Source organism: Hippopotamus amphibius, chromosome 5 (genome assembly GCF_030028045.1).
Source record: "Hippopotamus amphibius kiboko isolate mHipAmp2 chromosome 5, mHipAmp2.hap2, whole genome shotgun sequence".
Lineage (NCBI taxonomy): Eukaryota > Metazoa > Chordata > Mammalia > Artiodactyla > Hippopotamidae > Hippopotamus > Hippopotamus amphibius.
Window position 1 is genome coordinate 15,273,720 of NC_080190.1, and position 27,639 is coordinate 15,301,358.

General features: G+C 43.5%; 1 protein-coding gene and 1 long non-coding RNA gene across 3 annotated transcripts in view; one reads left to right on the forward strand and one right to left on the reverse strand.

Annotated features, from left to right (window-relative positions):
* Positions 1 to 384, reverse strand: part of ENO4 (enolase 4) — a 37,936-nt gene extending 37,552 nt beyond the window's left edge. For both annotated transcript variants that reach the window (XM_057737606.1, XM_057737605.1), the window contains exon 1: positions 60 to 384. In XM_057737606.1, coding sequence (XP_057593589.1) covers positions 60 to 224 — 165 coding nt within the window. In that variant the 5' untranslated portion in view covers positions 225 to 384. The remainder of the gene's footprint in view (positions 1 to 59) is intronic.
* Positions 89 to 27,639, forward strand: LOC130854613 (uncharacterized). Its single transcript, XR_009054069.1, has 3 exons — positions 89 to 225; positions 13,632 to 13,719; positions 25,115 to 27,639. It is a non-coding gene; the product is annotated as an uncharacterized LOC130854613 (long non-coding RNA).

The following is a 27,639-nucleotide window of genomic DNA, read 5'->3' on the forward strand; positions in this document are numbered from 1 at the left end:
CAGCGCGGGGCGGGGGGACAGGGGCTGGAGGGAAGAGGGTGCTTGTCCCAGGTCCCTACCAGGTGCCCGTAGACGTCGGCAGGCTGGAGGTAGAAGGTGGAGTTGAGCAGCTCTTCCAGCCTGCGCGGAACGTCGTTCTCCCGGTAGTACTCCATCGCCTGCTGCTTCAGCTTCTGCAGCTCTCTAGTGGTCCCACAGCTGCGGCCGCCGCCTTCTTCCCCCATGGTAGGAGATTTAAGGCTACAGTGGGGGTTAGCCTGGGGGCCCGCGAGCGTCCTCCCCGTCGCTAGGCAACGCAGCGAGATCCCGACCCCCAGATCTCGCGAGGCGTCCAGCCTGGGGTTCTTCCCGCGGCCTGAGACGCGAATGGCTCCTCCGGCCTCCTCCCTCCCTGTCCCTGAGGGTTTGGCCCCCGGGGTTGGGCTCATTGACTCTTGAGACTGGCGCCCTGCCGGCGTCGCTTTCCACTCTTTCGCCGAAGGTTTTAAGATGGAAAAATAGTTAACGCTCTCTTGAAGCGCTTTTTGCGGAGGCGTGAGAGGGTTAGCCCCGGCTTCCATCTGGGGACTCGAACCTCGGGTGGCGCGGGTTCCTGGTGGCCCTGGGACTCGGGCCTTCAGGTTTTCCCCACCCACCCCCTCGTTCCTCGCGGTCGGGGAGCCCCTCCGGGCGGCGGCCTGTGCCGGCCCACTCTCCGGGGGAGGGTAGTGAGAACTGGGTATCCTTACTAAGCTGTGGGGGTCCCAGGAATGCATTCATGCGGCAGGTGTTTACCAGCCCTGAGCCGAGCAGTGTGCTGGCTGCGTGTGCGGCGATGTCCCGGAGAGAACGGGCCACGCGCCCTCCCCTGGGGGATGAGTGGGACTGGGGGGTGAAATTTTTGCCTAAGGAAAAACAGTGTGGGCCGAAAAAATTGGGGATGAGCCTTAAGGACAGGCCTAGGGTGGGGGTGCTACAAGACGAGGAGGAGAAGCAGGAATGGAGGGCCGTCATTGGGTTACGTTCCGTCTTCAGAACATCCTGCCCTTTTAAATCCAAACTGCCTGCTTGGCTTTATTACACCTGCCAGGTGTCACGTGCAATTATACAACTTCTTATTGTGCGCCCTCTGCTCTGGATACTTCTGCTGCAGGAAAGGGCTGAGATAGACGGGGTGTTCTTGTGCCACTCTTGCCTGTTTGTGTTCGTGACCTAAACAGACCATTTAGAACATTCACATTGCACTTTGGCTCATCTGGAAAACAATCTTAACTACTCTGCCTACATCACAAGTCAGAATAAAATGAGAAAGTGACTGAGAAAACACTTTGAAACAAGATAGTTATTTTCAGTAGAGGCAGGCAGATGTATAAAAATAACGTGATCCTATAAATACTGCTGTAGGAACCCAGACATGCACCTCCTTCTGAACTCCCTTGGTATTTTCTCCAAGTTCTCTAAAGGAACGATGGAACTTTCTGGGGTGTGATAGCTCATCGTGGGCCTAGCTTATCCTTGCTAGATGGAAATCCCTCCATGGTAACAGCCAAGTCTGAGTCATCTTCATATGTACAGCAGAGCCTGCCCCTCCCCCTCAGGGGACAGAGCGTGTGCTCTGCTGAATAGGTGTTGAGTCAACGTTTATTCAGGGTAAGCCGGTGCTGTTGCTGCTGTTTCCATCCCACCAGCTGCCTGTCTTCATAGCCCTTCAGATGGAAGGCGCCCCCTTCTCTCACACGTCCACCCTTTCCATCCTTTAATGCTTGTTGAGTCCCACATCTTCAAAGAAGCCTTACTCTGCACCCCAGTTCACGGAGGCCAGCCCTCCTTTTATTTTGAATTCCTTCCCCATTTGCGCTGGAGCCGCAAAATTCAGCCTTTAGGGATGTCTTGACTCATTTGACATTTTAATGGAGAATGGGAAGTATCCTGGGCTGGGACTAACATGTCTCAGTCTCCCCTCTGTAATCCTCTGGCCTCTAATTTCCTTAAGGACAGGGAGTTGATCTGTCTTGTTCACCGTTGCGTCCCCAACATCAGTACATTACCTGACAGAATATTCAGTAAATGTTTGTTGAGTGAATGGATGGATTCTACACTTAATAAACACTTAACTCACAATCAGCTGTTTTGTGAATAATGAGCACACCTGGCTGGCTCGAGCAAAGCCATTATTTTCAAGAACAGTGAGAAATAAGGATGGAAAGGTAGTGTGAGGTGAGATTGTGAAGGAACCGGAATACCATTCTGTAAGAGTGGGGAGCACCCCCAAACTTGTGAATATAGGATGGGCAAGATGGAAGTGATGTTGGAGGAGGCTAACTGGCAGCAGTAGGTAGGCTTGGTGGGTGTTTGGTTATACAAAAAGCAGGAGACCCAGGTAGAAAATAACATAGATGTAAGAGCCTAAACAGTAATGGTAGTAATGGGAAGAGAAGGATGAGACAGGTAATAGGAAGGAAGGATGAAACATCACTTTGAGAGATTGGATGTGGGGTTGGGGAACCAAAGGTGACTCCATGGAGGATAACTTGTAGAGTTCTGTTTCAGTTAACAGAAACATGGTATGTGAGAGAGTGATGTGGTTTTGATGGAGGAAATGTGGTGCATTTGGTTTTAGATGTGTGGAGCTTGAGGTATCCCAGAGGAAAGGAAGGACTGAAGACAGATATAAAACATGCACAAAGAATTTAAAGTTGAATGAGACTGGATGAGTCCTCTGGGGGGAAAGGGAAACCAATCCTCTTGAACTCAGGACCTGAATATTGGGGAACCAATTTATTTAGGACATGGTAGGGCGGGGGGTGGGGGGACAAATAAAAAGGACTTAGAGAAAAAAGAAAAAATCCAAATCCCAGAAGCTAGGGAAGAGAGTTTGGGAACTATGTTGGATGTGTGTGTTTATGTGTGAACATATGCATGGAATAAAGTCTAAAAAGATGTACATTGGCATGTTAATTGTGTCATCCTTAGATGATGGGATCGTATTTTCTTCTTTTTATATATTAGTTGTATCTGATTTTCCTGAAATGAGTGTATGACTTATATAAGTTTGAAGGCACATTAAAAATATTTGAGGGAAGGATATTAAGTCAAATGTTATAGAAGAATTGAAGACTGAAAAGAGATTTTTAGGAACTCAGTTCTTCCCTTACAGATCATCCCATCTTCTCAAATAAAAATACAGCTACATGAAGACTAAATAAATAAATAAACCTACCCTCCCTATTTACTTCTGTCACTCACTCAATCAACTAATATTTACTGAATGCTTAACACGTGTCAGGCACTGTTCTAGGCCCTGGGGGAAAAGCAGTGACTAAAACGGATAACATTTCTTCTCTCTGTGGCACTTAAGTTCTATTGGCACTTCAGTAGCACTTCCATCCTAGTGAACCTAAAGAAAATAAACTGAAATAATAATGGATGTGAAAGCATTTTGAGAAGTTGGCATGCTAGGGTTTAATAGCCTATTGGTGTTGACAGATCCAGAGTAAATAAAATTATTATTCATGAATTTTCCAATTTTCTTCTTTTCCATAGATACTAGAAGTACTAGGGTTTTCACTGTAAAAACATTTATGCATATGCATATTTTATACTTAACACATTCCTTGTTTCAGTACCTTGTTGACTATATTTCCATTTTATATTGAGACTAAATGTCCACGGGCCCTTACAGGGCATCAGAGCTTGAAAGGGATTGAGTGCTGCTCACCCTAAAGGTGTAAACTGGGGAGTTGATGAGGGGAGGGAAATGAAGGGAAGGAAAGGCTCAGGAGATATAGAAAGTTCTGGAATAGGGTAGGACTATATACCCTCCTCCTTTAGAAAGAGAATATGGTTTGCTGCATTGGAAGGGATGTGTGGTGTGAGACAAGGACCATTTGTCTGGGAATTAGAAAACTTAGATTGGAGTCCCAACTGTCCCCAAGATCTTCTGGGACCTCATGAATAAAATGAGAGGGTCGGACTAGATCAGTGTTTCCTAACTTTTTCATTATGAAGACTGCTTTTAAACAACAACAAAAAATTGAGACACCCCGCTCCCCTGCCACAACCCATGTAATGGTAGTTATATGTAGTGGCTATGAATTCAGTGGTCCCTCGAGGGGCATTTGTATTTCATTCATGGGAATTCTGTACATGTGACAAAAATACATTTACAGGCAAGCCATTCTTCAGTGTCTGGGGTGTGTTTGGTGTATGTTTGAAATTGTAGGCCATTTGCCCTCGTCTGTGGGCTTCACAGGGACCTTGACTGAGAAGCAGATCTCTTCTGTCTCAGATCTCTTCCACTTTGTAGCTCTGATTCAAAATAAAATATCAGGACATGTTAGTCTATTCCTTTCTGCTAATTGAAGATCCTTCACAGAGGAAATTAACCATTTTTCAGTCCTCATTTCAAAAAGAACTTCTCAGCTATGTCACACATTTCCTAAATGAATGAGGATAAATAAAAATGTATTTGTTCATTTTTCCTTAATCCTTTCCAACACCTTTATATAAATTGGAACTTGTTTGCTTGCCATGACTTTAATGTTCAGAAGTGATTATTTAGATGTTATTTCAGGGTTGCTATCAAGTGCTTGTTAATTCTTCCTTCCTGCATTTGCCATCTGTGTCGAATATCATTTTTCATAGGGAACTAATGAACATGATTGCAGGTGCCTTTAATCATAGAATCTGGAGACAGAATAGATGGAAATGTTGCCTTTTCCTCATCTAGAAAATGGGAGTAATAATGTTACCCTTCCTCACCCAGTTGTCATGAATGAAAAATATGATTGCCAAGCTAATTGCAACATAAAGAGCTGTAAATTAAATGCTAAGTAATAAAAATAGGAATGATTTGACTAATAAAAAAATGTTTTTCCTAATTTGATTTTTTCATTACTAATGCCTCCTGGCAGTAGTCATTTCCAGTGTGGTAGTACTAACAACAACAAAAACCACAGCAGCAACTACCATTGATGGAGCACTTTTATATGCCTGGGTCTTTCCTTGTATCATCCCACTGAATCTGCAAAACAATCACAAGAGGTAAGTGATTGGCCCAAGATTACACAGTTAATAAATAGTAGAGATGGAATTTGAACCCAGGTCCGGCTGACTCCAATGCCCACGCATTTCCCACTGTGTTCCAGTGCCTCTCAAATCTAGAACTCTCAGTCAGATTCTGCTGCCTCATGTCAGCTTTTGCTAGACTCTTGCCCATCCGCTCTAAGAAGCCATTTCAGTTGCTTACATTGAAAGCTTAGAGAGAGGAGCCTGGGTAAATGGTGTTAATCTCTTGGTCATTGGTTCTCAACCAGGGCTGTACACTAGAATCACCTGGGGAATCTACTAGAGTCTACTAGAATCTAGGTACCATGAAGAGAAGGATTACCTATTTTATGCACTGCTGTAGTATTGAAAAATGCTAATGCCTGGGCCCTACCGCAGGCCTATTAAAATGGAATCTCCAGGGGTGGGACCCAAGCATGGGTATTTTTTTAATACATGATATTAATGTGCAGCCAGGGTTGAAAACCACTGCTCTAAAAGATTTCTTCATGGATCATGTCATAAAGAGAATGACTACAGCTTCACCCAGGAATGGGTTGATAATGGATGCTGCTGAGAAGGCCTAGAAGTATTGGGTCTTGGAATCAGACCCCATGGGTTCAAGTCCTGGTTCCTCCAGTTCCCAGCTGTGTGACCTTGCACAAGTTACTTACCCTCTCTGAGCCCATTTCCCCATTGACTAGTATTTTCCGTTCTGCAGGACTGCTTGAATTAAATTTAAGAACCCATGTGAACTTCTTCCCACTGTACCCAACACATAGTAAATGATGTCATTATTACCAAAGAAATTAAGGAAAAGGACAATGTAGCTTTTTAACAGTTCAGAGGTATTTGTCTGAAAACCTTCATTTAGCTTTGTACAAGAATTCAGATGGAATTGAATTAAAGGATAAGGGGAACTCCCCCTTTTAAAACAATATTAGTGACCTTTAAACCTTTACCATTTGCAAAAAATTATAAAGTTGATGTGTTATTTCTCCCTTGCTTCCCAAATACAGTAGGAAGCTGGAGTCGTAGTTGTAAAGTGAGTGTTCAAAACTGGCATCCTGTCAAAGGCTGTTTTAGATTCAGCCTTCCGGTCATTTGTTCAAAGGGCTTTGACACTGAACACCAAAGATACTGTTGGAGATGCGGCTGCTGGCAGTTTAATTGGTACTTTTCAGGGTGTAGACACACGATTTCTATGTAGGCAGAGTGAAACTGGAAGTAGGGCAATTAATCCAGTGAGTTCAGATGGTAAAGAGAAAAGGAAAAAAAAATCAGGCAAAAGAAATTCTTTAAGCAAGCTATTTTGCCATTTTTAAATAGATACTTTTTAACTTCATAGAAGTAGGTACAACTTAAGAGTATTTTTGTGACATAATTACGGGGCTCATAAAGCAAAGTGCATACATATAAAATATCCAACAAAGGCCAGGTTTTCTAATTTGTACTTTTCTTAATATAAAAGTAGTAAAATAAATGTAGTAATTGCATTTATTGTGAATAAAGAAAAGTTAAACGTATTTTCCACATAGCGGGCAGCAAAGAAGAGAGGAATCCCGGCAAAGAGGACCGGTTAGATATTTTATCAAATTATGACTAAAAATATTTTCTCTTGTTACTGGTGCAAATATTGATTTGGTTTGTCTCCTGGCCCCTGAAAGTTGTGGGCCTACCTATTTTGTTGTTGCACTTGAGTGACAGCTAATAAATTGTTTGACTTGTGTAATTAAACATAAATAGCTAATTGAAGGGGATTTTAGCTTCCTAGAAAAAAGTACTTTAGTCTGCTTAAGAGGAATTATCTATTTCATATTAGCAAAATCAAAAGCCTGTCTATGCCTTTATAACTGATGATTTCTGCGGCCTGGTCATGAATCTCATGGTAATGTTAAACCTTTGAGAAACTATTTGGGAGATTTAAAAACTTCAGTTGTCAAGAATTTAGGGGTTGACTCTTTACATTTGTTATTGGCAAAGTGTAGGATTTTTTGTTTTTGCTGTTTTCTCTTTTTCTTCCTTGCTTTGCCTTTTTTGTCCAGTGTGAGAAGTTACTTTTGAATATCTAAAAAAAATACTGGCATAGATGCAAATGAAAAGTATTTCTTGAAGAATTGTGATTTGGGGGAGTAAATTTCCATGAGTTTTTAGTGAATAAAATAATTTTAGGCAAATTCTTTGATATTGATTTAACTGCATCTTTTTCATATATGCCAGTCATATATAAATTTTTTATCACTGAATCCCTATGTACTTCCAAAATTGTTTAAGGTGACACTTGCAAATGAATCTCTAATGCGGATTTAATGTGTTAAATTAAATTTCTGTACAGTTTTTAAAAATACACAGAATTGTGTTGTATATTAGCAAGAGGTAATGGATCCTGTTTTTAATTAAATAATATAATTATTACATTTTGTGATTATGCATTCAGCACCTTAAGTGGATATTATAGAAAGAAAATAGTGATGATCAGAATATGTTTTTCAGAAAAGCAAATAATGTTTCCATTAATACTTGAAGGAGAGATGTCGTAAAGTGAAAAATTAAAATATTTCTAAAATGGAAAGAATTTTAATACGTTATTAACAATGCCTACCTTTGGCTTAGGCTATAGTTAGTGTAACTACATTTTAAATGCTACAATTGGGGACAGGAAGGTGCAAGAGTATCTAACACAGTAGTGCTCAGACAAAAATAAAGAGTTGATGTGTATTAGGATGATTCTGTGTGACTGTACTTTAATTTGAAATAAATAATTGAGGTAAAAGTGAGGTTTGGAATAGAAGTATCCAGGTGCCCTCTGGTCTCCATTTGTTTTTGTGTGTGGAGATGCGGCCAAAGGCAGCATCGTTGAGTAATCCAGGGTCCACTCTCTCCCACTGCCCTTGTCGGAACTGTCTCCGCTCCTGGAAGGAGCTACACTTGTTCAGTAGCTATCCGGTTAGACTGCTGTAAAACTGTGAGGTGATTTATGACCAACAGAGTGATTTAAAATATCCCTGAGCTATTCTAAGGTGCCACCTTTCCCAAAGTTCATGGCCAAATATTTGTATAACCTTTATGGGAATTTGAAAATGGAGAAGATTGTGAAATGAACTTACGAGGCAGGGAATTTCATAAAGAGCCGTCTCAGTTAACCATAGATGTTTGTACCTTCTAAAGAAATTTTCTACCTCTAAAATTGTAAAAGTGAAGTCCCTGTTTGAGAGAACTAGTACCAGGTTTCTTTTTGATGTAAAATTATTCCATGCCAGCACTTATTGCAATTTTTATTAACTTGTGGATCTGACCTGAACTTTGGTTGCCTAATCATCAAGGCTTTCTTTTCTTTATAGCCAAGCTGACAGGATATAAGGGAAAAAATAAAGTTTCTGTGCCGATTTTGAGAATACAAAATTAAAGACTGTCTTTTGTAGCATAAGAACAAAAATATAACTTTTATTTTGATGTATGATATTTGAAATAAGTAAAATATGTTTATCAATTTATAAGCTTTAGAATGAATATTGTCCTATACATCATTTATTACTTAACTGAAAATAGAGCCATTTTGAATTCTTAACTAAGACCATTGCAAGGAAAATATAAATATACAGATGTTCAATTAATATTTTTTCTGTATATTTCTCATTAACATGGTGGAAAATTAGTTGTCTTCTTTTGAGATAATAACTCTGCAAATCTACAAAAGCAGAAAATGCAATCAAAATGACTTCAAAATTATAAGCTCTTTTAATTTATATTTGCAATAGACTTTTTATCTCCACGTATTATTTGTTCTATAAGAACAAAAGGAATCGCCATGTGTGTTTTTTTTCTAAACTAAAAAAATAACCGTTTTTACCTTCCCCTGTGTATGTTGTCTGGGTTTGATTCTGACTCACTAGGGTATGTCTCGAACTTTTCACACTCTTTTCCAAGCCGTAATGCTAAGATAAAAAGCACTATCTACTTGACATAAAACCAGACCCTGGCTGGTAGATCAGAGAACATCACACACACGCCTGTACCCTCTGGGGTAAAGGCTCAGCGACCACATCTGGATCAGCCTATATGATTTCTATGTTTATGAGAGACTCACCTTGCTCCCCAAATTTAGACTTTAGGACTGACTATATACCATCTCATCTCATCCATTTTTGACAAAATGTGTAGGTAAAATTTTAGTTTTGTTTTTTTTTTAATGGTAGGCATCCTACAACTAGTCCTGTGGGTCAGTCATACTTGTGTTGATTGCTAATGTGTGTCTATTTCCGTTGGATATTTTAAAATAAGCTATAACTCTGAAAAGATATGATTGGAGGAAAGGGGCTGTGAGCCTGTATCAGGCAAACTGGAGAAAAACAGTATGGGAACAGTTAGTGCTTTCTGACTTTTGAAAGAAAGGAAACTTTGCAGCATGTAATTCTAAGGAAATTATAGGGCACAAAAAAAGCAGACTCAAGCTTTTCATGGGGGAGGGGAGTGAAGTCTGTGTTTGTATAGCTTCTGTAATGTCTGACTTAGTCATAAAAAACTGCAGCTAAAGTGTTCACGTAGACAATCCCATGCATTGTACCAAGGGCTAAAATCGTAAAATCTTTTTCTTCCCTTAGCTGGTAGTTCTGTATTAATTCCGGAACTATAAAGCAAGTTTCAAATTGACATCCTTTTCTACCTGGAAAGCAGGCACACATTGTATATGGAATACAAACATTTCAACAGGTACCGTTACCCATCTGCCTGGTGTTAACTTTTTAGTTAAGTATAAAGGATCTTAACATTTCTGTGTGTTAACTTTTAGTGGATGAGATCCGTGTTGTGTAACAAATATAAATACTGAGTAAATAAAGGGCTCAGGTTGAGTTGCCTGTGGCTCTCACTGCATAAGTAAATTTACAGAATCTGATTATGAAGAATATTAGCTCTTACCGTTCAGAACAATCAGATATTAGCCCGGGGTGTAATTCTCATGACTTTGTGAACCTTTCATCAGATGGGTGTGCATAGACATAGGAATGATGCAGCATTTGAAAATGCATCTTTTATTTTTAAATGCACGCCCAACATCATGACAAACCCTATTTAGTATGAAGTTTCAAATACACATAACCCAAGGTCAAGTTCTACCTTGTAAAGTCAGGTGGTTTAAAATGTGCCGCGAAGGTCTACATGAGGAATAGGATGTGCAGCCCTGTTTCGTTGTCTCTGAACTTTGGAATTCTATTCACACCTCTTGCATTGTGTGCAAATAAAGGAAAAGAGGAGAATGGAAAAGTGAAACCAGTCCTGGCTTCGGCCAGATTTGACATTCATTCTCTGATGACATGCTCCTTTGGTTTGTTTTCCTCCTCTTCAAAAATTTTTCCCCTCCAGAAATACGGTGACACAGTGTTAACGTTGTCCACGCACACGTTCTCACTCTGGGAGTTCATGCAGAGGACACTGGGCCCGGGCACCAGCCGCAGGCCAGCCACCCTCCTGCTCCCCCACTGCCAATGCCACCTTCCCAGTGAGGTCCTGCTGCCGCGCAGTGTTTTACAAGGGGGTCAGGGGGTCTGGCCCTGATGGTTCAGGTTTTCCTAGTCTTGGCCTCAGGGGCTCACTTAACCCACTTCTACTCTGTCTTGACCGCCTGTCTAATAGGCAGAGCTGCTAGAAATAACTGTGTGGTTGTATTTACTGTTCATCTCTCCATTTGCCACGATAAGGATCACTTTTATAGATAAGGAAACCACAGAGCCAGGCAGAACTTTTGGGGTCATTCAGTTCTACCCCCTCATTTTACAGATTAAAAAAAAAAAAGACCTTCCCTTATAACAAGCACATAGAAAAAGTAAATTCCAGTTGCTGATGAAAGACTGTGAACATAATTCTTATCCGGGAATCAGCTTATTTAACTGGTTTAAACGTAAAGAATTTTAAAATTTTCTTCACCATATGGGTAGATAAAAGAAAAACACCTTTTATTATATACAGTATATTTTGGTGTAATATGTGTAATTGCCCTAACTGAATATTCTAACAATATTAAAAGATTTAAAAATCTAAAATCCAAAATTCCTAAATTCCAAGAAAAAAAAGTGTTGCACCTGTTTATAGTTATGGAGCTTGTACTACAACCTTTCAGAGGGTTTAGATGTAAAAAGTTGTATGGCTTTCTCCAGATGTATAGTTTTAAATGGCCTTTTTATATGTGAGTTCGCTATACTCTTGTTTGTCAAGAAAGCAGGCAGATATTTTTGCCTTTTTTTTTTAAACTGTACAATAACAAGCATGTTTTCTGCCCTTACTTCATCAGCTACAAAAAATATTCAAGGCTCATCCAGTTGGAAGGTGATTCACCTGAGGCTTTGTTCCCAAATGAGTAACGCGGCAGCAAGTGGCGCTTCCTACCAATTAAACTGAAAAAAACCTCCCCCTCTCTCTTATTCAGATACAAACGTAGGCTTTCACCTGTCAGAGGAAAACGAAAGCATCACTAACCGCTGTTTATTTTGCTGGCAGGTTCATGCCTATGACAAAGTAATTTTTCCCCAGGTGAATTACTCCCTCACGTTGGCGTGGTGATGACTAATAAAGTATTTATGAACACTCTTTAAGTGTGTGGTCCCCAATCCCACAGTGTGTCACTGCTGCCGCCAAGTGACAGGTCTGAAAAAAATCAGCAAACCTTAAACAATTGGAGCATAGATTCCTTTTTCCAAAGCCAAGGTCGCTGCTAACCTCCTAGACAGAGATATGGTCTTCCTCCGCGATGGGAACTACGGGAGGACGGTCTCCTCAATCACCTTGACCCTCGTGGGCGTCCCTCCGGAATTCATGGCTCCTGAGAAAAGAACGCCGTGGGTGGTTAAGAAAACAATCTCTTTGCTAGAAAGAATATACCTAATCTGGGGGTTGAGCCTGTTTTTAGTTTAGTTTGGGTAGTTTCCCACAGTCTCACGTAAAATCATACTACGCTACAGGAAGGGAAATTCTCGGTCGTAACATCCATCCGTCGCACCCCCAAAACTTGCAGCTTTCGGAACACGCAAGCGCTTGGGGACGTGGTCCTCTTGAGCAACCTCATCCTTGAACCGGGCTAAGAGCTTTTCAATTGCCGTGACATTTTCAGCCAGGGAAGTGGTAGTCGTTGCAGAGCAATGTTTTACAGGCAATTACCTTATACGATCAATGGAGCAATTCCCCTTCCAGAAAGGAAACCAAAGCGATCAAGTTAAATCATGAAAGAGAGAAAGAGAGAGCGGGAGAAAGGATTCATCTCATTAGCAGGTGCCGGTGCACAACGTCCCTGGCCCTTTAAGACAAGGGCCGTGCCGCCGCCCCCGCCCCTGTCGCTGTTGACAGGTCCAAACCTCCCCAGCAGCCCATTGTGGCCGCAGTAGGAGGCACCTGCAGAAAATGTGCCAAAACCAGGCGGGGAGCAAGAGCTTTTCAATAAGCTCCGCAGCTGGAGAGGAGAAGCAACACTAAACAACCGGGCGCGGAGCGGGCACGTGATGGGAAAAGGGGTCACCACCAGACACCTCCTATCGGCTTTCTGAGCGCCGGTCGGTTCAATTTGCTGACATCTTCTAGCTGGCTTTTCTCTATTTGCTTAATATGCTGAGGTATTTAGCTTAAAAGCACTAAATGCTCCATCACGAGGAGCTGCTCTCTCCCTTTCCCATTTACTGTTATTAAGGACATTTCCCCGTATTTGCCTCTCTCTTTCTGCTCCAAACGAAGATTGTTTTCTTTTGCTTCTCTCTTGCGACCAATTACAGGCCTTCTCCTCCACACGCCGCCCGCCTGATGTTACCCATCTTTAATTCAGGGACAAGTAAAGCTCTCCACACTTAGGATCTTGTGCTGCTTTCCTAAAGCACACACCTTCCAGCTGCAGTAAGCACGGGTCTGGAAACCGCACTGCATTTCACCTCAGTAAACATTTATTGTGCATCTACTGTGTACCCCCACCACTGTCCCCAGGGCTCCCGGAAATCCAGACATGGCCAAGATGTGCTTCCTCTCTTGTACTGTTTAAGGATCCAGCAGAGAGCCTAAATAGCTAATATAACCGAATTTGTTTTGCACCCAGGAACTTTTCTGTGGAGTACTTGCAGCCCTTTGGAGAATAAGCCAGAGCGGAGGTGGGGGACACGGAGGGACCTGGGATGTGCTGGTGGTGCTGTGGCCTTGTGGGGCGTGCCTTGGGGGGTCAAGAGGACAGATTTGCAACGTCAAATCTCCAAGATAAATGATAGATGAGAACCTGGCATCAGTCCCTCGATTTTGGTACCTCTTATGGGTCTGAAGTTCTTACCTTTACACACCACTTTCTCATGATATTTCCATCTAGTTTCTCTCACTTGAAGTAGTAAGGCATTATCTCTGTCTTACAGATGAGAACATCTGAGACTCAGGGCAAAGCACCTTGCCCAGGGCCCCACAAGGACTAGGTGGGAAGTCAAAGGCCCTCAGGAACCGGCCCCTCTGCCGCCAGCTAAACTTTGGCTTCCCTTCTACCCTGTGCCGGCTCTCAGTCTGTCTGCTACCTGAGCACACAGGTTGAGAGCAGCGCGGAAGCACACGAAGTGACATTTTCACAGTGTAACGCTTTCCCCCCCCTCCTACAGATGGAGAGTGTTGGCGTGTACGGATTCTGTGGGTGTACAGCAAAGAACAAAATGAAGTGTGATTCAAAGTGGGAAATAACCGCTTCAGGTAGGAAATGAACTACTTTGTGTAAGTATCAAACCGGCGTCCGAAGCAGTCACCTCTAGAACGTCATTCCTTTAGAGAGGGACTAGATACGCGTAGGTGTGTGCACACGTAAGGTATCTGCTAAAGCGCTGCTTGTTCAGAATCCCAACAAGTGGTAAGAGGTGTGGGAGAAAGAGGATTGCAAAGGCACTTAACTCATGAAGTCATTTCCCACCTACCCAAAGCCCAGGATGGTCGCTGTCCACGCTCACAGGCACGGCTCGCGGAGCGGGACCTGGCATCTGTCTAGCCTGCTGGACGCACGCTGCCCCCTGCTCTGCTGGCCCAGGGGGCCTGCATCTGTTCAGGCACCTCCTGAGGCTGGAGGAGATGGGCTCTCCCCTCTGCCGAGCTTGTTTTTGCTTTAACATGTCTCTCCTCTCAGAGCACTGGTCCTCTTCTTCCTTCTTCCCCAGTGCCTCGCTCCAATTCTGGAGAAAACAAGCAGACTATTCATGTAACAAGAGAAAGAGAGAGCAGAGAGTGGGGGGGGGAGATGCCACCGGCAAACTCCATTGAAAGCCACTGGCTGTTCATTTACATTCACACTTTTAAAAAATGTTAACTAATGATGTTAAATGGTTTGCCAAAGGTCCTGGCAGGTCAGTTGTAGAAGTGTCATTTCTGCCTAATTAGGGCTCTTGTGGCTGCCCGGGGCCTCCCAGTGCAACTGGTGACAAGCCGAGAGCTGACAGCTTCAATTGGTGCCAATAGGAAGGTTGGGCCGGTCATGTTTTCCAACTCAGCCAGGTGTTTGCTGAATGGGGGAGGGGGGCCTGGCGAGATCTGAGCGCTTCTATGATCCTCTTTCTTTCAGGGCTCCCTCCCAAGTCCTTCCCCTTTGCCTGTCTTGTCTTGTGTCAAGGTCAAGAATGGGCTTTGCTAAATCAGCAGTTTGGGTTATCTCTGGGAGGTCATTAGCAATCCCTGGCCCAGACATTTCAAGTGGTCTCAGACCCTAGATGCCAGATTTTTTTTTCTCCCTAAAAAATCAGAGGTTAGGGAAAGAAAAGTTTTAGATGAAAAACAGTAGTAGAGAGAAGACAAAACAAAGCAAAAGAGACCCAGAAAGCTCTGCATAACCATCAAAGCATTACACTTCTGAAGATATTCATAATAATAAAATTGCTTGGGGAAAAGACAGCTAAAGCATCCTGATCGATGCCTTAAGTCTTTTATTGAAGAAAAGACGATAGTGAAAAGAAATCCTAACATGTCCCATTGGGTATAGAGTACCTGGCACATAGTAGGTGCTCAATAAATAATTTGTTGTTTGATTGGATTTTTCAGGAGAAAAATCATTATCTGGGAAACAAAGAGTGATTGATAGAGATCCTCCTGGTTCTCATCGTACTTTCATTGCTTTTACAGTGCCCTGAATTTCTTGGTTGGCCATGAAGTCGTGCTAAGTTGGAGTACAGCATGATGGGGTGATATGATTATCTTATTTTTTGCTTTGTTTTTTCCTTTTTTTTTTTTTAAGAACTTAAAACAAGCAAAGTACCAGTGATGCTCAGGAACCCCAGGCTCTACAGCAACTCTGAGACAAAGAGGCAGTCCTGGGGCAGTGATAGGACATCTGTGTCTAGAATTTGGATTTGACACCCTGGCAAATTCTGCGGGGATGACAGCACTGCCGATTGATTTATGCCTGTGCCTGAATTGAACCTACCAGCACCTGTGTATGTGCGCACGTGCACGGGCGCGCGCGCGCGCGCACACGCACGCACACACACACACACACACACACACACACACACACACACACACACACACACACACACACACACACACACACACACACACACGAGACCCAGCCTGTTATCGGGCTTGGTAGACAAGGAATGATGAGATGAATATGTTGGCTTCTGGGGGCAGTACTATGTTAAAGGGAAGAAAGTGAAGTGAAAAAAGCTATGTTTGTTTTATGAAAAGTTAAGACCAGACCCAGCGATTACAGTCTTGAGGAAGAGGAGGGAGACTCAGGTGATGGGTGTCTGAAACTTAAAATTTTCAGCCTCCTTTCTTCCTGCAGTGATGCCTCTCCCCCCCCGCTGCCTCTGTTTTCTCTAACATGGGACAATGAAAAGTGGGTCCAGAAAAAGAGACTGTTGATTTTACCAAAGGGGTGCTGTGAAGGTTAAACGAGACAGAGTACACAAGCACACCTAGGGCGATACCTGGCGTATATCAGGTGCCAGGTGGCAGTGAGTTCTCTCCCCGCTGTCCCGGGGTCTTCATGGTTGGAGACCATGTGCTCTTCTGTGGTGTTATTTTCTCAATACCCAGGACATATATGAACAAAGAGAATAGAGTTGACTGGTAGGCTGACCTCATGAATGATGAGTGAGCAAATGAATCTAGACATTTGCAAACAGTTTAGTTAACTGTCTCACACTTTCCCTCCAGGGACTCCTTGGTCACTAAATTCCCTTAAAAGACCCACTTTGCGTTTTTGTCCATCCGTCTCATGCCACAGCACAGGCTCTTCTTCCTCTTCTTCAGCGACTTCCTTTGTTTACTGCTTTTATCCTGGGATATGGTTCCGCTTCTAGTCCCAGTACAAACCCCTATCTGGGCTCTGCCTCCTACATCTGCCTCCTACATCTGCCTCCATCTCAAGTCCTGATCCTCAAGGCTGCCTCTGCTGGATGTGTACTTTGAGGGTGAGTGATTGCTGCGTGGCTCTTAATGAATGCTGAGAAGTGGTCACTTAAGACTCTCCTTGTGGTTAGGAAGGTGAGCATTTAAAAATCATTCTGTAAGATATTAGTGGTAAAGAAAACGTTCTGTAGCAACTAAACCAGCATGGAAAAATAAGCCAATTAGTTACTGAAACTGAAACAAACAAATAAAAAACTTCTGAGCACTTGTGAAAAGAGGAAAGAACACTTGAAGTACAGCAAGTCCCCAATTGTATGCGTGATAACTGGTCATCGCAGTGGTAACCCTGGAAAGGTAGAATTGTGTTCAGCTGGATATTACTCAAACCTTTCTGAAACGCAAGTCTGATTTTGTTTTTCCATTGTTTAAGTGGCCCTTCTCTTTGACCTTAAACCCTTACTCTGGTTGTGCTAACCTGCTGGCAGTTCTCTAGACATTTCAGGATGTTTCATGCCTCAGGGCCTTTGAACAAATTCTTCTTTTTCCTTAGAATGTCTTTTCTCCCTGTTGTTTTCTGGATGAACACTACTCATTATGCCACCTCCTCCGCCAAGCTTCTCCTGACACCCCCGCATGCTAGATTGACCTTTCTCTCTTTTGTGCCCTCCTACAAAATCTCACATTTTTCTCAACAATAATAATAGTACAAGTTCCCTTTTATTGAGGGCCTTCTGTTTGCCAGTTAAGTGTAGGTGCTTTTCTATTGTAGGCACTCCCTTTACCGATGAGGACCCTCAAGGTGCATGCTTAAGGTCCCACAGCTTGAACGTTGTGGAGCAGGACCTGAGCCCAGCCAGCGTGATGGGAGCACATGTACTAACCTCCCTCCGTCTAGAACCACCAGTCCACGCTGTGTCTCCTTATAAAAGGCTCCATGCTGATAGATCTGAACGTGTGGTTTCAGTTTTCTCCTCTCTAGATGGTGAGGCCCTGGAGGTTGGTGACACTCTTAGATCGTTTTGTCTTCCGTGCCTAGCTTAGGGCCAGTGCATCACAGAGAGTCTGAATGTTGGTTGAATTTAATAAAATTGAATGGAATTGAATTGTACTGCGTATTTATGTATGTTATACATATATGTATTCTCTCTCCCTCCCCCTGCCTCTCTTACTCTCTTTATGTATGTGTGTATTTCATATATGTATATGCATGTGCACATATACATATTTTATATGTTTTATATATAACAGGTATAGTTATATACATAAATATACATATATGAATATGTAGGTAAATATACATAAGTGAACAGATACATATATGTATATAAAGAGAGTGAGGGAGGCAGGGAGAGAGTCATTTGGGGTCAGAGGAATGTATGTGCAGCAGAGTCTCTGACTTTGAACGGTGAGTTTGGAGTCTGCATTAATCTAGTTTCCTAGATTCTCAACCAAGCAGTCTGGATGAGACAGCTTGTACCTTGGCCTAGATACTCTTAAACCAGACCTCAGAGCTCTCACAGTTCTGCACTGGGTGTCACTACATTGAAGTAGAATGGTCCACAGAGGAGGAGGACGCCTGGGTAGGACAGCAGTTTTGAGTTTTTTCCTTTGCATCATCTCAGGTATGGAGACAAGTCCTGCTTTGTCCAAACATCTTTCCTCACCCTTCAGTCCTCTTGAGCCTGAGCTTATTAGTGATGGTGACCATGGGTTCCCTTCTCTGCCTCAAGCACCCAGTGTGCCCTCCCATCCTGAAGGTGCCGTGTGCCATGTGTAGGGCAAGACTAACGACCCAGCATGAAGAACAGCCTCAGCACAAGACCAGAAAGCTTTGCTAGAGCTGCGAGGCACCTGTGAGATCTGGAGAGTTGGGTGAAGGTTCAATAATAGCCTATTTAAGGGCAAAAAACTCTCATTTACCCTTTGGATTTTGTGTCTCATGCTATTGCTTATAGAGGGAAGAAGCTTCACATGTCATTCATAGACAAATGCCCAGTTGACGCCAAGTGTCACTTTTATCTTCCTCTTCATGAGCATGAAATTCCTGTTTTAAAATCAGATTCTAAAGCTTTACAGACTGTCAGGTTCTTCTTGATTTTCCTGAAGTAATTCAGTGGCCCTGGGCGAGCCCTCCCCTCTGTCCTGCTGACCTTCCTGCCACTGACTCGTCCTACCCTTGGCATCTCTCTCTCTGCTCCTAAGCGCCCCCCCACCCCCCACCCCCACCTTCTAGAACCCTTCCTCTCAGCCTCGCCAGACCCTAACCCTGACCGTGGTGATCTGACCCTTTCCTGCTTTGCCGTGGGATGTTTGATGTTCTTACTACCCCTTCCGAACTTGTCTCTTAAAAGGCAAAACACTGACGGGTGTGCAGATTTGGATGGCAACGCGGTAAAAATTGAGGGTTTCTCATGCTTTTTCACCACAGTAGTCCAAATTACAGAGCTGAATTAACTAGTGCTGCTGCAAGAATGGAATGTCTCTGAAGTTTTCTGTCTTATTTTAAAATACTAGGGTGAGTCAAAAATTATCCGCGCTCTGGCTGTAGAATTTCTGGCTGTAGAGTGTAGAGTTTCTACAGCCAGAGTGTGGATAATTGTTGACTCACCCTCGTATTTGCCAAGTTTTAGTGTTTCTCCATGAAAAAAATGGGAATTTGTATTTATATATAAAAACAAAATTTCTAAATTATGCCTTCCAGTGTCCTTGATACGTCCTCCACTCCTTGGGGCAGGGCCGGCTTGGATGTCCGACCTCCTCTGCCGCATGGGGCCCTGTGCTTGGCTTCACGCCCTGTTGCTGCCATCTTGAAATTCTTGATAATTTGGACAAGGGCCCTCATTTTCATTTTGTGCTGGGCCTTGTAAATTATGTAGGCAGTTCTGCCTTTGGGGTTATACGACCCCTCTGACTGCAAAGCATAGAGTTTTGGCATTAAAACCTTAACATGAATTGTCTATTATGGCCTACCCAGGGCTTAGCGAGAGCCTAGGTGCTCTTTTAAGGAAGTAGTTCTAGGCTGAAGAGGATGGCGGGTCAAGGAGGTTGGCGACCCTGAAGGCCACCTTTGCCCGGGATCAGCCATGCCCAACAGTGTTCTTAATGTCTGTCTATAAAGGACAAAGAGTGAGCAATCATTCTGTAATTCATGTTCAGTAAGGCTTCCTGAGAGAGCCCTGTTTTTCACCTGAAACTACCAAGTCATTTGGCCAAGAATTTCTGCTTGTTTGATGTCTTCAGAAAGAAATCCCCATTGAAGCACACCAAATTTAGGAATGGACTTTCGTTTTTCAAATGTGTGTATGTAAGTTCTCATTCCTGCTCTTCATTTGATTTCCGTTAGTTTCATAATCTCTTCTGTCTCATTCCAAAAGGGACTTTCAGACATACATATAACACAATAATAAGAATGATACACCTGAGAAATAGGCCTGAAAAGGAACCAGGGCAAAGTCAAGGGTAACGTGAGTTCACAAATGCATACCACGAGGTCTTGCGGATTTTGAAAGATGAGCCGCAAACGTGTGTCTCAGCCTCCACGTAACGGATGGGAGAAGGGGATGGGTGGGAAGCAGGTCCCAGCTTGGCCTCCACTGTCCCCCCATGGGATGTAGAGATGTTGGGAATGTGAGTTGGGTTTTCCAGGAACCTGTCTGCATGAGGAACCATCATCTCCCAGGAAGTTCCAAGGTACTGCAGTGTGACGCTTCCCTCGGAGGAGAGGGTCATTTTGAGTACGTCATGATGTCCTGTCACTCAGTCGGTCCCTCATCTGCCTATAGACTGGGGTTCGAGCCAACAATGACAAAAGCCCCTTGCTCCCTCACGTGCCTCCCCCCGAGAGTGGGAAGGAGCCGGGCCAGCTCCATGAGGTGATGACACCGGTGGTGGCTCCAGCGATGTGACGGCAGCACCAGCAGAGGCGGTGAGCCCGGCGCTGGCAGTGTTGGTGGCACTTGCGTGGTGGCAGTGGCACCAGCACTGGCGGTGGCGGTGGCACCAGCACTGGCGGCACCTGTATCAGCAGGAGGTGGCACTATACCTTCGAAGTGGACGCAGCAACGTCGCAGCAGCTGTGGGGGCTGGTCAGCCTCAGCCAGTGTGGGAGGCAGGTGGCTGGAAGTGGCCTAGAGTGGCTCTGCCCGCAGTGGTGAGGGCCCTGCAGCACCTCCGTGGGTGACGGAAGCCTGGACAGCAGCAAACAGTGCAGAGGCCCATCCAAGGAGGTACTCAAGGCGCCCCAAGGAGGAAGACTCCCCCAATAGCAGGTGGGAGCTGGAGCCAAAGAAATGCTCTTTATGCTGTTAAAGGACCCCATTTTTAGCCGTAGGATAGGGTAACCTGTGAAGAGATAAGTGACAGAAGATTTAGAGCATTGGTGAGATAAGAACCAAGCAGCTGGTTCAGAGAAGCTCAGTTCTTCCTTGCGTGGGCAGCTGAGCACTCATTCATTCATTCAGTGATTCACTCAACAGACAGAAGTGGAATCTTTGCTGGAGTCTGGAGTCAGGTTCCTGGGAGCTGAACTGGCTCTCTCTGCCATTTGCTAGTCTGTGATCTTGAGAAAGTTACGTGATTCTCTACACCCCAGTTTCTCCATCTGTAACATGAACTATGAATTATATTAAGTATTCACCTCAGTGGGTTTTAAGAGAATTAGATGCATGTGAAGTTTTTAGCAGACTGCTTGGCACCAATTAAGCATCCAATAAGTGTGAGCTGTGGTGAAAGGTTATGAGATGTTCGTAATCCCTCATTAACTACAGTAGTGCTTGTCAACGTAATGAAATGCTCCATTGCTACCGTCCAGAAGGATGTGCTCTGTTACCTGCGGCTGCGGCTTGGTGGAGAGATTATGGGTGCTTTGACTGATTTGATTTAATTACTTTTGTTGTCTGCCTTTCAGGATTTTTCCAGAGCACATGAACTATATATGAGCTTTTCAAACAGCAGAGAAAGAAATCCCATCTGACCATCTCTTTGGTGCATTCATCTGCTCCCTGACCCTCTGTCCCCCACATGCTTGAACAGTTCCCGTGAAGGGAGGAACAAGGGCACTCAGGGCAGCTTACCGAATGTATTGGCAGCTCTGACTCTCAGAAAGCTCTTCCGTAGACCGTTTGTAGTCTCTGACAGTTACATTTCTTGTTCATTTATTCAGTTAACAAATACGTATTAAGTGCCTCATCTATGCCAGGCACGGTGATGAGTTCTGGGGAGACAGCCTAAAGGCTTCCTTTGTGGAGCAGGTCATTCAGTGAGGTCCTCAGACTGTAACCCAGTAATTAAATAAATGTCATTATGAGTGGAAGTGCATGGCAAAGATGATGGGGCAGGGGAGTGGGGGACTGTCCCTGGGAGGTGACAGTTAAGCTGAGACCTGAAAATGTAGAGGTGATATTGGGGATGTGGTGGGGGTGGGGGCAGTGAACAGTCCAGAAGGAGGAGCAGAGTCTGCTTAGGAACCACACAGAGCATCTAATTCTCTTTCCACATTGAGCCCTTAGATATCTGAAGATAGCTTCTTCCCCGGAATCTTTGTTTTACCCCACGTCTCCTCAGCTTTTCTCCCTAGAATGTGATTTTACAGCCTTTCGTCATTCTGAGATCCGGTTTGTTGGTATGCTCCCCATTTAACAACAATTTTATTGAGCTGTAACTCACATACCATGCAATTCATTCATTTAAATAGTACAGTTCAACAGTTTTTAGTGTATCACGGAGTTATGCAGCCATCACCAGATCAATTTTAGAATGCTTTTACCAGTCCGAAAGGAAACTCCCGTTTCTATAGCAGTCACTCTTCATTCTCCCTCCCAAACCCCTGCCCTGGGAAACACTAATTGTTTTCAGACACTAAGAGTTGCCTATTCTGGATGCTTCATGTAAATGGAATCGTACAGGACGGGCCATTTTGTAACTGCTTTTTTCATTTAACGCAATGATTTTACAGTTCATCCATGTTGTAGCATGTACCGGTACTTCACTTTATTGGTGAATAACATTGCATTGTATGGATGGTCACGTTTTCTTTATTCATTAGTCAGCCTATTGATATTTGGGCAGTTTCCCCTTGTTGGCTATTGTGAATAACGCTGATGTGAATTTTCACATACAAGTTTTTGTGTGGATGCATGTTTTGACTTCTCTTGAGTATATATCTTGGAATGGAATTTGTGGGTCTTGGTAACCCTATGTTTAACTTTTTGAGACACTGCCAGACTGCTTTCCAAAGCTACTGTGCTATTTTACATCTCAACCAGCAGTGTATGAAGCTTCTTATTCCTCTACATTCTGGCCAACAGCTGTTAATCTGTCTTTTTGATTACAGTCATCCTCTTGGATGTGAAGTGATATATCATTTTGTTTTGATTTGTTTTTCACAGATGCCTAATGATGTTAGCATCTTCTTATGTGCTTATTGGCTATTTGTAAAACTTCTTTGGAGAAATGTCTATTCATATCCTGTGCCCATTTTTAAATTGGGTTATCTTTTTATTATTGATTTGTAAGTGTTCTTTATATATTCTGGATACAGCTTCCTTATCAGATATGTGATTTGTAAATATTTTCTCCCATTCCATGAGTTATCTTTTCATTTTCTTGATGGTGTCCTTTGAAGCATAAAAGTTTAAAATTTTAAGTCCCCTTTATCCTTTTTTTCTTCTTTTTGCTTGTGCTTTTGATGTCATGTGTAAGAAACCATTGCTTAATCTAAGCTCCCAAAGATTTATATCTATGTTTTTTTCTCGTAAATTTTATTTCTTCCAATAAGAGTTTTATAGTTTTAGCACTTACACTTAGGTCTTCCATCTATTTTGAATTCATTTCTGTATATGGTGGAACACTGGGGTCCATCTTCATTGTTTTGTATGATATTCAGTTGTTCTAGCATCATTTATTGAAAATACTGTTCTTTCCCTCACTAAATTGTCTTAGCGCCCTTGTCAAAAATCAATTGACTACACATGTGAGGGTTTATTTCTGAACTCTCAAGTCTATTCCATTGATCTATATGTCTGTCCTTATCTAGTGCCACACTATTGATTGTTGAAGTTCTGTAATAAGTTTTGAAATTACAGTGTGTGAGTCTTCCAACTTTGCTCTTATTTTTCAAGATTGTTTTGGCTTTTGTGGATCCCTTGCATTTCCATATGAATTTTAGAATCAGCTCATCAATTTCTTCAAAGAAGCCAGCTGAGGTTTTTAAAGAAATTGTGTTGAAACTAGAGATCTATTTGGGGAGTATTGCCATGTTTACAGTATTAAGTTTTCTGATCCATGAACATGGGATGTCTTTCCATTTATTTAGGTCTCCCTTAATTTCTTTCAACAATGTTTTGTAGTTTTCAACATATAAGTTTTATAGTTCTCCTATTAAGTTTAATCCTACATATTTTATTGTCATTGATGCTATTATAAATGAAATTTTTTAAATTTCATTTTTGGATTGCTCATTTCACATCCCTTTTACCATGTGGTCCTTAAAACCATCAGATGAGTACTGAACACAGAGAGATGCCCACCCTACCCTTGTAGATACAATTGCATGACTATAACCCAAGACAAAGTTAGCTTTTTGTGGGAAGGGGGAAAGTTGGGTAGGGTGAAGGCACAGTAACATCACATATTATGACATGTCATGTCAACAAAAACCCTTTACATATTTTCAAGTCTTCTGCCACTGTTCCATGCTTCCCTCATTCTACACAGGGACAGGTAGCTCTGAGGAGCCAAAGGTAGCTCATTATCTTTTCCATCTCATAGTCTTAGATTCAGCCCATTGTCTCTAGTCCATGAGTGGGTTGGTTCGGATGCTGATTCTGATCCTGGTAATGATATCTTTGTCTCCCGCCTACCCACAAATGTAGTGAACATACCCTCTTCATTTTCATTCAATCTGGTGATACAAAGGTTCAACAGGACTTTGCCGAGGATAGAGGCTTCAAGTCCTGAGCTCAGAACCTCTCTCTGGGGTCATCAAATTTCAATCTCTGAAAAACAGTATCCAGCCAGTCCCCAAGCCACCTAATAGTTCCTGCACCAAGCTCGAAGGTCCTTACATCCAATCCGTATGTCAGCTCCACTGAATTTATCAAATGCCTTACTGAATTCATAAATCCTGACCCACTTCATTTCTACCAGTCTAATAGTCCTATCAAAGAAGGAAACAATTTTATCTGACAGAGCTTTTCCTATGTGAGTCCCCCGTGGGTCCCAGTGATCTTTTCTTTCTACATGTTCATAAACCATAAATCTCCCTTAACAGCCATCCCTGAATCTTTTCTACCAAACTCACAAGCCAGTTATTCTTTTATTGTAAGAGAATTAACTTCAGATAAAGAAACAGAGACTCACAGAGATTAAAGTCATACCTAAGGCTGGTAAGTGTGGAGGGAAGACTAGAATCCAAGGCGTGTGCTGACTTATCCTGAGCCCCCTCCACTCATGATGGAGATAGTTCACATGTGGACAGTGATGGGAGCAAGTGTGAATGTGGGCAGAAACTCAGAAACTCCGCGTCCTCAGGTAAACTTAGGTGGATGACTTCCTGTACCCACAGTGAAATACTGCTGCTATGCACACAGTGATGCAGTTGTCTGAGTGAAAACCAGAGGATGGGCAGAGTGTGAAAAGGGGTCTTTTAACCCACATCTGTGGTTTCTTATTATCTCATTTAACTCAGGTTCCTCTTTGGCCTGAATTATCTGGATTTCATTAATTCAACAAGCATTTACTCACCTTTTTCCAGGCTTTGGGGATCCCGAGATGTGAGAGGCACAGAGAAGGTGGACAGGTCAGTCCAACGCTGTCATGTCTCACAGTGGGTGCTGCGGTAAGGTGTGTTGCCATCCTGCACCCCCCTCCCCCCCCGCCCTGAGGCCCCAGGTTTCTTCCCATGCGGTCAAGATGGCAAGTGACTCAGGCGAACCAATGTGCAGCCACAAAGCAGCCAACAGATATTTATTTAGCATCTGTTCTAGACATGAGAATACAGCAGTGAATAAAATAAATTCCTGTCCTTGTGGAGCTTACATTCTTGTGTGTGTGTGAGAAAATCTTAACAAATATGTCAAATGATAAATAATGCAGAGGAAAAATAAAGGTGAATGGGGGATAGGGAGTGATGGGGTTAGAACTGAAATAAGGAGTCCAGGGAGGCCTCACTGAGAAGGGGACATCTGAACAGCAACCTGAGGAGGTGAGTGATCAAGCCATGTGGATATGTGGGGCAGGAGCATCCTGGGCAGAGGAACAGTGAGAGCAAAGGTCCTGAGGTAGGTGTTGCCTTGCATGTTAGAGGTCCAGAAAGGAGTCCACATAGCTGGGAAATGAGGCCAGAGAGAGCCTCGTAGGCCACAGTCTAGGATTCCAGCTTGTCCTCTGAGACAGGAAGTGAGAGTCTTAAGTGGCAGAATGGCATGGTCTAACTTACATTTTTAAAGGAGCTCCATGGCCATGTTGAGAAGAGATTTTGATGGGGAGTGAGGTAGGCAGGGAGACCAGTTAGGAAGCTGTTGTGCGGTACAGATGGGAGACAGTGCGGATTTAGATTAGGGCGAAGGGTGGAGGTGGTGAGAAGCGAGCAGATGTTGGAGTGGGAGGCTCCAGGGATTCTGGCACCTGGATGTGGGATGTAAAAGAGAAAAGTAAGAAAGATACTGGCATCTTTGGCTCTAGCAACTGGAAGGATGAAGTTACCAGTTACTAAGGTGCAGATGGCTGGAGAAGGGGGAGGGGAGGGGGCCTGTTTATCAGAGTACCCATTACACGTGCAAGTGGAAGTGGGGGGGCTTGGACTAGAAATATCGCATGGGAGTCATCAGCACATTGGTGATGTTTAAAGCCGAAAAACTGGAAGAGACTCCCTCAAGGAGAGAGTGTCGACGGAAAAGAGATGTCTGCGGACTAAAGCCTCAGTCGCTCCCACATTTAGAGCTCGTGGAGAAGAGAAGCAAGAAATGGAAAAGTCTGAGATGCTGTGCCAGTGAAGGAAGAGGAAAAGCACAGGCTCTGGAAGTCAAATGAGAAGGTTTTTCCTGGAGGAGGGGAGTCTGCTACGGCGAGAGGTGCTGAATGGCCATGGCTGATGAGCACTGAGAACTGACACGTATTCATGCTCTTTGTGGCCACAGCAGTGGCGGAAACACGGGCGGGTTTCACTCCTGAGTCATCTCACAGGTCGGGTGCAACCCGCATCCCTCCCCAGGTGATCACAGCAACTGTTCTCTGCACTAGTCTCCAACTCCACCATGGTCCTCCCATCTCCATCGTGGTCCCTAAAATGACAAAACGAGTCTCTTCTTTGATATTTCTGTGTCGACAAGGGTCTTCCTAAGATGTTTGTCAAAATTCAGAAACTGTATTGGTTTTCCTTGGTTTTCTGCATTTTGCTAATTAATAGATATTTGTTTAATTTTAATGCAACTGATCCAATACAACCTATTTCTACCACTTAACCACATATTAATTATTTCTAAACGTGTTTGATCACATACAAATTCCCTCAGGAGGTACATTTCTAATACACATATTATTTAATATAATGATTTCCCTCATGTTGTCACTGTTCTCTGGATCATTCCTACCCATCCTGGGTAACATGTGATGGAGATCAGTTCTGCCCTGTGTGATGGAGATCAGTTCTGCCCTGTGTGCTGGGGATGGGAGTGTGGCGGATCTGGGAAGAAGTGGAGCCATATATGTAAGAGGAGTTTGGAGGGTCCCCAGGTGGCTGATGGACATTTGATCGTGGAAAGGATGGCAAAAGGAGAATCTTGAAGCTGGGAAAATGCAAGTGAGTTTGGAACCAGTGAATAACCACTGTGGGAGGAATATAGATTCATGGGACGCAGGGTTTGGGCTGCCCAAGGTAGAGCTCTCTGTGAAGAACAGGAAAAGTCAGGAGTCCCCGAATCAGGGGGGTCCTTTCTGTGGATCTGTCCCAGAGGGCGGTGAACTCTGGAGACACCCAGAGAGATAAGAGGTGAGAGCACCCAGGCAGTGAGGGCTGCGAAGGGTTAAGAGACCAGGGCAAGGTACAGACCCAGGAGGGGTTGCTGGCAGGTGTGACTGTCCCTCCAGGAGGCACACTGGGTCATGGTGGGGTGACCTCTCCACCATTTGCTCTCCATTATTTTTCTTTGTGTTTAATTTCTATCTTATTAAAATAAATTTTCATGTTCACACTCACCAATTGAACAGAACCATGATTTACAGATCACGTATTGCCACATTCCCTGCTCTAACATTTCCCATCTCTGACAGCTGCAGTTT